The sequence below is a fragment of the Bacillus rossius genome, chromosome 1 (genome assembly GCF_032445375.1).
Source record: "Bacillus rossius redtenbacheri isolate Brsri chromosome 1, Brsri_v3, whole genome shotgun sequence".
Lineage (NCBI taxonomy): Eukaryota > Metazoa > Arthropoda > Insecta > Phasmatodea > Bacillidae > Bacillus > Bacillus rossius.
The window spans coordinates 370,558,682-370,569,791 of NC_086330.1; the positions used below are offsets into that span (position 1 = coordinate 370,558,682).

Below are 11,110 nucleotides of genomic sequence, written 5' to 3' on the forward strand. Positions count from 1 at the left end.
CACATAACTTAGAAACACACATAACTTAGAAACACACCTAGCTTAGAAAGTCGTAACTTAGAAAGTCGTAACTTAGAACTATCATAACTTAGCTTCAAATATACTTTGAAATCAACGCACACCATCTTCCGCAGATGCCCAACAGTTAACTAGCAGTTATGAGAGATAAATTGTGGAAATAATTGCTGCACACAGTTGTGTATATGAATGGATATATCAGTGTTTTACATGTTGCCAACATCTGAAGTAAATTGACAGATGAAGTAAACCACTGGGACTTGGGAGTAGAAAGGAATGAATGTTTTGGGAAACCGGAGCCAGAGAAAACACCATGGCTCACTGCAACGTCCGCCCCGTTTCCCACTTGCACAAATTGTGGGTTTGCGCACAGAATGAGGCACAACGCGATAAAAATTTTTGTCTGATAGTGTTGTTGACTTACACTGTATTTACATAAAAGCAATGCAGAAACAATCAGACGCAGCACGACGCCACTAACCATCGCGATCAGACACGAGGCAGCAACATCGAACGACCGCTCCAACTTCCTCGCGAGCAGACCGTCAGATGGCTGCAATGTTTCCACACACGGGCAAGCATAAAAATTTTGTCAACAAAAAAAAAGGCATGCTGTGAGGTGTGCATACCCTTATTCACTCTACGGTAGCGTGTTCGTAACCGAACAAAATTCAATTTTTCAATGTTACTTTAGTTTGAGAAAATATTAAGTCGTAGATTATTTTAATCGATTTTTTTTCTTCTTCTTAGTATGGAGCTGGATGCAGATCAATTGGTACGTTTAGTACAGGAAAGATTTATTTTATGTAATCGCTCTTTAAAGGAGTTTCACGACGACAATTTGATTTCAAGAGCATGGGAAGAAATAATAACGTAATAGAAAGTCTGCACCGAGCCATCGCGGCAGCGTGTGGTATTGCCCCTGATTCTGTCCCGCCCAAGGGAACCGCTCTGCGCCGGCCGACCTGCGGTCCTCGAGGGTGATGGCCGGGTGGATGAGGCTGTAGCACAGCAGCTGGCGTGCCTCCTTCACGTGGGCGCCCGTCTCCGCCGAGTGGCTCAGCACCTTGTGGATGACGGCAAGGTAGCGCGTGCGGGCCTCGTGGTTGCCCGGCTTCAGCAGGGGCAGGTGCACCAGCAGCTGCCTCATGGCCTCCTCCTTGCCCTCCGCCAGCAAGCTGCTCACGTACCCTGTGCACCCACGCCGCCTCGCTCTCACACACCACCACCCACCGCACAATCATTTAGAACAACACTAATTTACATCTGCTCAACCACTGCATAATTACGACTTCCCTGGTATAGAAATTAATTGTCTAAAATTTAAATCAATAATGTTTGCAGGCTTTCACGGCCATTGAAGTATCTTGGCTTATGGTTGTAGCCGTGGCCTTGGCAAATAATTTAACTACTGCATCTGTCCCGTGAGCTCGCCATCCTCCCAAGACAGGTGGAGGAGTGTGTGAGAGAGTGCAAGAGTGAGCAAGAGAGTGCAAGAGTGAGCAAGAGAGTGCAAGAGTGAGCAAGAGAGTGCAAGAGTGAGCAAGAGAGTGCAAGAGTGAGCAAGAGAGTGCAAGAGAGTGAGCAAGAGAGTGCAAGAGTGTGCAAGAGAGTGAGCGAGTGAGCAAGAGGAGGCGAGAGTGAGCAAGAGAGTGAGCAAAAGAGTGCAAGAGAGTGAGCAAGAGGAGGCGAGAGTGAGCGAGAGGGAGCTAGGAGCGGCAGACCTGGGTTGTTGGCCTCCTGCTCCAGCTGGTGCAGGTTGATGCAGCCGCTGAGGCTCTGGTCCAGCGCCAGCGACAGGAAGCGCGCCTTGACGGGCGACAGCCTCTTGAGCAGGGCGTAGAGGGCCACCGTCTGCTCGCACTCGTTCCAGCCCTCGAACATGGCCGTCACCTGGTCCACCTCGTCTCGGAACATGGCTGCCTCCGCGCTGCGGCCTGCCGCACTGCGCAACACCGAGCCCCGCGTCAGCCCTGCTTGCTTCTGCAGTTCCTAACTTCACAACAGTCCTGGCAGTTTTAGCACAACAGCTTACGACAAAAAGATTATAATCAAACAGTTTCCTGTTATAAGTGAACCATAAAAAATGAAAGGGGGAATGTTTTTAAAAAACCAAAAATGTCTAGGTTAGTTTTCAAGTTTAATACCTGTGATTCACTCCTAGTCCCACAACTATGATTTCATGAGTGCAGTCTAAATGTCAAGTTTTTTCCCAAAAATATTTTGAGTGCTGCTGATTTTTATTTTATTCTTTTACTTGGTCTGGGCTTCATGTCTCGTCGATGGTCTCTCACACAACAGTACAATCGAGAATCTTAGCAAAAGAATTTTCCACTGCCAATTGTAACGAACCATCTTGGCATTCGCCAGAAGGATTTTGAAAATCACTAGAAACCAAAATGACGCCAGGATTCAAACCCAAGCACTCCGCGACGAGAGTCTACTGTCTTGCAACCGAGCCACCTCGCTTCATAGGTGCTGCTGATCTTGTTATCTAACTAACAAAGGTGCGTTACATTCAAACTTCCATTTGCCATTTTACTGGCTCTCTCCTGCACTGCTTGAGTCTAAGCTGAACAAACAAGCAAGCAGCAATTCCAAAAACCATTTTTTTTAAATAATTTACAAATACAATAGACACAACAGCTAAACAGATGTGCCACTCTACTCTGGCTACCAAAGTTTTTTTTTTGTCTAACTAATTAATGTTCATTAGCAAACTGTATAATAAAATCTAGATTCTAGCAAACTTTACAATATTATAAATGTGATTTCCGTAAACAAATGAGTTCTCCCTCCTACTTCACACTTCCCAACCATTCAGTCTCCCAAGTTTCCTTGCCCCTCTTTCTTCAAATACCATTACCTCAAGACCACTTCACCCTGGCTTGGTCCCCACCAAAAGCTAGTGCTTTCTCATTTCTGTTCTTCTCAATGCCTTTTGCATCTTCCACTCTGGTCTCTTCTCCCTCTGTACCGTCTTTGACCACCTTGAATACTCCTTACCAGACTTTCTACTCACCCCTCCCCCTGAAGTTTCTCACCCCAGAACTCTGACCATCATGGATGGACTATGCATCTCAAACTCTTCCACTTTCCTTCTCCACCACATACCCATGACCCCTACGCTGTTCTGCATTGTACCTTCTCTATCTCTTGCAACTCTTCCACGAGGTGTGGGTACCAACCAGCCCCCGCTTAATCCAGCATCCGCTTGAAAAACATCCGAGTGCATCCTTCCTGTTCCCTTCATTGTTCTGCCAAATCACTTCACCCGTTGGACCCGTTTCCCCCACCTTGGGTTGTTTTACAGAATTAACTCCAGGTACTCTAACTCTTCCACCTCCCATATCTCTCGCACGTTCCAACAATAAACTTCCTCTATTATCTTCCTTTACCTCATAAACCTAACCACATTTAGTTTGGATTTATTTCCATAGTTTGCAACAACCAGCTCTCCAACTTGTCCAGATCTGCTAGCAAACCTTTTTTCCAGTTTTGTTCAGCAGTCTACTGCAATCGTCCTACAACTACTGTCACCTCACCTAAATCATTCTTCATAACGGCTGCCCAAGGACACACCCTCCGGCACCCAACATTTACTTCCCCTGATACCGATAATACCGTTCACAATCCCCTACTGTCTCCTATTCCTCGACAAGACTTCACCCAGTTCACCACCCTGCTGTCCCTTTGCAACATCTCCAGTAGCCTCCTGTGTGCTTAGTTGTGAAAAGCTTTCCGAAGTATACGAACACGGCAGTCACCCGTTTCCCCCAATCCACTGCTTTTACCAAGTTGTCCGGTACACCGGCCAGGCCAAGTTTACTGCACGATACCGGGCATTACAGGTGAACTCTATTGGCCAATGAAAACAAACTGAATGGAGGAATGAATGAAAACTTTGTCTGCAATTTTGCTAACTGTGAAAAACCAAATAACGTTGTGAAGATAAATATCCAATGATAGTGTGAGTTTTAGAGCGACAGAAGTGGTTGTGTCAAGAGTAGCAGTGAAGAAAAAAAAAAAAAAAGTGGAATGGAATGTTTTTATAATGTGGATAAATAAGTACACAACCAGTTAGTAGGTAATAAGAAATCTATTGGAAACGAGTGGTAATGAGTGCAGTAGTCACGAGAAAAATGTGAAGAATGTGTTTATTTATATTGAAATAATGTAACAATGAACTGAGATTGTAAAAGTCACTAAGAAAACAATGATTGGTGTTTCGCGACATTGAATAAATGATATGGTGTAATGGCAATAATGTTTTGGCGTATTTAATATACACGAAAGTAACATTTACAGTAAATGATTATTCCCATAAAGCAAAGAAAGTTAAGTTTTTTTTTAAAATGGTTTTTAAATATTTGTGATTTGCAGTAGTGTTATATGCAGTGTGCATTTTGTTTCCTGTGTTAGGTGATAGGTGTGTTGTGTATTTCATTTGCAATGTTAGGTGAAACATTTGTTTTCTTTGGTTAGATGAATCATAAACATTATTAGGTAATGTATAAACTACTCATTTTTCTAGGGTATGTTAGTTTTACACAAGTGTTAAGAACAAAGTGAAAGGTTTGGTGAAGATAGCTCAGCAAATTAAATATATAAATATTTTAAATATTTATATTATATATATTTTATATATATATATATATTATTTATATATATAAAGTTTACATCACAATATTTTGGTGATGTTAAGTTAAAAATAAGGCAATGAGGAAGTAATTATGACTTGTACATTCTTACAATACATGTAACGGAATAGGGCATTTTGGACAGGAAAGATTAATATGTTTGTTTAGAAAGAACTTGAACATAACAAAAATATTGTCATATAGGTAATAATGAATTATGATTGTAAGATGATTACAAAAATTGGTTGTCTGTAAAGTTGGTTTACGGACGATAGTTTAATGTGATGTCATAAAAAAAAATCGATGAAATGATTGCATACTTTTATGAATAAAATTGAATCATTTTTATTGAATTATCACTTTTTTGTATGGATACAAAGGAGTGAAATTAAATCTACAATTTAATGGATAAATTTACTTTTATTTGCACTCATTAATTCTAATATGTTTATTACTTTCACGAAGAGATTATTTTAACTATAACTTTTATACATGTTTGCTATTTAACTTCTTCCAATCTGTGTTATTTTGTTAAGGATAAGACGATGATAGGAAAAGTAGGAAACGAATGGGAGTGTTTCAAGTTTAATGTGCCTCGAAAAAGTCGAATTGATGGTTGTTCCAATCGAGTGGAAGAGAGAGAGAGATGTGGCGCAAGCGTACAATGAGCGTAACGAGACACAGCGTAATGGGACACTTTTTCGTGTGTGCAGCCGGCGTTTGATTTATTAGACGTCACGTCAAAAGATTTTTTTCTCAACATACAATTAAAAGTTTTTCTTATTTTGCATTTTGATGTGCAGGATCTTCCGACGGACTAGCATCATGTACCACAGGATCAAGCCAACAGGATCCAGAGATAAACTTGGATGCATATAACACCAGCCATACCTAACACAGAATATATATGACAGTTGTAATGAAAGAATTCCCTGGAACGACTGCAAATTTCAGTGTGTCAGCTACTTCAGTGCACAACACATATTCCTCACAGAAAATGAACAAATTAACAATTCAATTCAAATTTTAAGCTCCAATCTGACTCGTTTGTTACAGCGTGACTAAAAATAGTATGTACTTTAAATAAATAAAAATACACATTTATTCCAATAAAACAACAAACATGGGTAAATATTTACAATCGCGGTAGATGCCAAAAAAAATGCTAAAAAACTGAAAATACTTTTATTCTGTGCCCTTTCACTTCCTCTTTTCAAAACAACCGGCGGAGGTAAGAAATTCCAAATACTTTAGGAGATATCGAATTTTTTAATTTCATCATATGTAGAGTCGCGGTAGATGCCAAAAAAAATGCTAAAAATCTGAAAATACTTTTATTCTGTGCTCTTTCACTTCCTCTTTTCAAATCAACCGGCGGAGGTAAGAAATTCCAAATACTTTAGGAGATATCGAATTTTTAAATTTTCATCACAATACCTGTGAATTCAGGCGGCCACCATTATTTCTTGTTTACGAGACGAGTATGATTTTTTTTCCGCGACGTAGGTGAACGACTACATTGTTGCTTGTTTAGGAGGTTTAGGAGTATCTATTAAAATCTGAAAATACTTTTATTATAGTTATGTTATGTTAGGTTAGCTACATTAAAACACTTTAAAACACTATGGACGGTTAGTTAGGTTAGTATAGCTACATTAAAATAAACAGAGAAATATAAATATTTATAAATAAAACCGAGGTTGGCCGAAGGTAAATGGTTCGGGTGTAATCGGGAATGGCAGAACTATATGTGCGTCTTGATTTACCGTTCGTGAATGCCTAATTAATTAAAATGGTCGATTAGGTCAGGTCAGTTACATTATTAATACTTTCAAACTAAGCAGACATTAAAAATAATATAAATTAATTTTAATGGTTGTTTAGTTTTAAAGTATTTATAATGTAGCTGACCTGACCTAACAAACCGGGACAAAGGATGAACGGTAGGAACTCACGTAATTTTTTTACTTATTACTTGCGCAACAAATAAAACATTAAAATTTGAAACGTTAAAAACTCACATACGTTAGAGGCGGGTACATTAGTAGAAAATGATGTAGTCGTTCTACCTACGTCGCGAAAATAAAAAATCATAAACATAAACAAGCAACAATGGTCGGTTCACCTACGCGGAAAAAAATCATACTCGTCTCGTAAACAAGAAACAATGGTGGCCGCCTGAATTCACAGGTATTGTGATGAAAATCTAAAAATTCGATATCTCCTAAAGTATTTGGAATTTCTTATCTCCGCCGGTTTTAATGTAAAGAGGAAGTGAAAGAGCATATAATAAAAGTAATTTCAGATTTTTAGAATTATTTTTCGCAAATACCGCTACTCTACATGTTCAAAATTTAAAAATTCCATATCTCCTAAAGTATTTGGAATTTCTTATCTCCGCCGGTTGATTTGAAAAGAGGAAGTGAAAGAGCATAGAATAAAAGTATTTTCGGATTTTTAGCATTTTTTTTGGCATCTACCGCAATTGTAAATATTTACCCAAACATGAAATACAAGGATTAAAAATTCCTTAAAAATGCAATACAGTAGTTATTTAAACTAATTTCATTACAACTACACCTACAATGACAAACGTTCTCAAAAAAAATCTTTTAAAAACCCAGGTAACCATAAACAATGAATGTTGGCGATAGCGTGAATATATACGTATTGTAATGTAAGCTGTAAAATGTTATTTTTTAATAAACCAGAAGGAATTAAAATATCTTCATTTCAGGGTTAATTCAGGAACATTTCTAGTATAAGGAAAACATACATATCTATTTAATTCAGGTAAACAATGAATGGCGGCGGCAGCATAAAAGCACAGGTATTGTAACGTGGGATAAAATTTTTTCATTTTTTTCACAACTAGTAAGCATTACGAATGTGTGTATTGTTGTAAAAACCATGTTTCCCAATTTTTTTTATTTCCGATCTAAAAAGCCGCTACGTCCGATAATCACCAAATGTGGTATTGCAAAATACACTAAACCAGGTTGGATTATAGTATACAATACGATTGTAGTATAGAATATGAAGCTGCATGAACTGTACAGGAGCGCAACAACTAATTTCCAAAAGGATGGGGGGGCATGTACCTTTTTATAAAGAATCATCAATCCCCCTATTGAAGTGGGGGGCCCGGGGGTCCTCCCCCAGGAAAATTTGTATTTTAAGGTGGAAAATGGTGATATTTAAGCAGTTTTATTATCTAAAAATTGATTACACAGCATTTTCTTTGCCCCCGTTTGCCCCCACTTCAAGGTTTCAGAGGGGGGGCAAAATATCTTTGCCCCCCCCCCCCCTGTTGTTGCGCCCCTGGTTCTGTACTATATTAGTAAGGGCTGTAGTATATAATATGATACCCAAAGTTAGTTTCATAGAGAAACATTTTTTGTGCACAACAAGGGTCTTAATAATCCCCGCCAAAAATCCCCATATTCCCGTGCTAGTCCTATAATATAGGGGTGGTTAATGACGTCAGCGCCGTCATGTTGGAGACATCATCAATATTGTTATGGTATCAGAATCTTGACTACTCCTGACCAGCCATCTGCAACTAACAAAGGAACCCTAGCCTGAAACCATGTTACCTGCCATCCATCTATCCACCCATATATATACATACTCCCCATTAAACTTCTGGCTTTTAATCTTTCCATTACCTTGCCCTCACCAACAAAATTGTTATGGAATCTAGAGTATATTACCCCTTAATGCTCTCACATTTCTTGCATTGTTTACATAAATCGTTTGAATGTGGTCCATGCTCACCGTGGTCATGTTCACCTCATATCTAAATATAATTTATTACATTTATTTACTCCTAATTTTAAACCCACTCAATAAATCCTAGAACATTTTTTTTTTCCAAAACCCATCAAATTATTTACGGTTGAAGTTACCTACCGCTTGTAATGGAATATTTGTTTTAGATGAAACAAAAACGAAAGTTAACATTACATAAAACTAGTAGTGCTTTACAAGAAATTAAAAGTAAATTATAAATCTACGTTAACTAGAACTCAATTTGATTCGTATGAAAGAAACAAAACAGTAAAGAATGGTATACAAAATGCGAAGCGGTAGACTTGGTAATGACCTTTCTCCAACCCTGCTATGTCAACACTGTATTTTAAGTACTGTTGTCAAGCCGGGGCGTTAACAACATTATACAATATGTTCATCTCTCAAAACATGGAAGTTCATTGCAAACAAACAATCGAATTTTAAACTAATATATACGTCACTATTATACTCTCACGGAGGGAGGCGTTAACTACGGACTGTGGCAAATACAAAACACATGTAATAAACTTCAAACATGGCCTCTGAACTAGCAGTCACGTACGCACTGAAGCATTAGGCAAGGTAGCACAATCGTTATTGCTTTTGCGCGACTGGCTGGAATCTTACAAGAATTATACCCGTACAATTAAAATATTATTACCGGTGCACTGATGCTTTATTGACAGAAATTGCAAACCAATATTTTTGACATGGTACCAAAACACATAGACCACATGAGTTTGCAGCAACAACTTACATTTAACAAGAACGATAAGCACTTTACTTAAAACATCAATCCTACCTCCCTCAGCAAGCTTCAAACCACTTCTAAACCACAAGCACCACTCATTTAAAGCACATAAAACGCTCCTCCTAGCCCTACATTTTCAGTCAAAAACACACAACCATGACGTCATCAATCATCAGTCAAATGCTTTTATTTACTTAAAATTTAGTTATCATACTTCAAATAAATAATGAGAAAATACTGAAATTTTAAAATTCATCTATGTCAGGCACGCAATATAAATTACAGTATTTTAAGGAGCTACTAATAAAAATTTGGAAATCGAAAGGGTGTCTTCCATTTACAGTAATATGTGCTATGATGGGGATTAATTTTAAGTATGCGGCTCTGAATTATTATTACTATTATTCGGCTGCGTGGGCCTGACTTCGGTGTGGAGGGGCTGTAGTCTGGAGAAGAATATTCAATTACAACACTACTCCAGTGATAGACCCTCTTAACAATATCCTATTTCCTAGTAAACCTAACAATTTTCGTCTAGCCCACATTTAACTTGGTGTTATTCTTTTTAACCCACTCTTCCAGCCTATCCAAATCCTCCTGCAATTCTCCCTCCTCGAACTGACCATACACTACATAATCGTCAATAGTCACATATGGCCTTTTATTCCCTCCCCTAAATCATTAATAATTATGGAGAAGAATAGTGGGCCGAGCACACTGCATGCGGCACACATCCTTCCATGACATTTCCCTCCTCTAACATCCCATCCTCCACATGCACCCTCGGTGTTCTTTTTCTTAGGAAAATGCCAATATGTTAAACTTCTCGTTATCATTTTTCTCATATGGAAACGTATCGACTGCTTTTTCAAAATCTATTAAACAGGCATCGATTTGCTGTCCCATATTTACTCTCTTCACCAACTCCTCCAGCAGGCCTGCTAGCTAAGTTTTATATGTTATGCACTTGTAATCATGTTTAAATTTCTAACTATTAGAAGCTACATTTACTTTGCTGAATCTTGAGCACTACCACATAAAATGTCTGAAGAAAACATATATATTATTATTAATATTATTATTTCAGTTTATTTTGTAGATCCTTATTAATTAACTTCAAATTTTCATTAAAAATCACGCATTTGTTTTCAATAAAATTTGCCGTACAAAATTTAAGACTCGAAACCGCATTACACTGAATTAAATAATAAAATTATGCACAGGCATATTTCAAACCTCGCTTAAATCGGGGCTGGCCACGGTACCAGTGCAAATCGATTAAAAAATTTACACTATGGAGGTTTCAGACAGTGAAGGCAAGATGTTGTCGACCCTGTTGTGCACGTATGCGTCCGACCCCTGTGCCAATCGAGTAGCGACTGGCTCAGCCTCGGGAGCTTCGGGCCACCAAGGGTCAAGTTTTCCATGAGAAGTATGCAGAGCGTGGGAACGACTCAGGCTGAGATTTTCGGCATAGTCGCACAGTGAACAATTTTTTTTTAAAATAGGAAAGACAAATTATGATATTACTTTAATTAACAATAAACAATTAAATAATTACATAATATAATTTGGGATCTATAACCGGTGGATGATTACACCCATGGCAAAGGTGGATGTACATCCAACACTCCTTGATAGCCGCACCGACGGCTTATAACCCATATATCCTTGGTTACGTTCCTTTCGCTGCACTCATTTTCACTATCGATACATATATGTATGTTGGCATAAAATCATGTGTGTCAGAGGAGCACCGATGATAGTCGTTAATTGTAAGGTTTCCAATGAATTTTATTTTTAATAGACTTTAAATTTTTGCCTTACTATTAGGGCGTACTCACACATTAAAAAACTATTTCTGAACTTAACTGGACCCTCTGTAGTGCCTGTGTTCAGGCCCAGGGAT

At 38.4% G+C, this 11,110-nt stretch overlaps 1 protein-coding gene across 4 annotated transcripts in view; it reads right to left on the bottom strand.

The window, feature by feature from the left end:
* LOC134528447 (protein Smaug homolog 1) overlaps nucleotides 1-9,470 on the bottom strand; it is a 41,002-nt gene extending 31,532 nt beyond the window's left edge. The window contains exons 1-3 of one of the 4 annotated variants that reach the window (XM_063362064.1): nucleotides 9,208-9,470; nucleotides 1,743-1,963; nucleotides 984-1,209 (exon numbers count right to left, since the gene is read on the bottom strand). In XM_063362064.1, coding sequence (XP_063218134.1) covers nucleotides 984-1,209; nucleotides 1,743-1,935 — 419 coding nt within the window. In that variant the 5' untranslated portion in view covers nucleotides 1,936-1,963; nucleotides 9,208-9,470. The other 3 variants (XM_063362063.1, XM_063362065.1, XM_063362066.1) reach the window with 3 other exon arrangements.
* Between the last annotated feature and the right edge of the window lie 1,640 nt (nucleotides 9,471-11,110).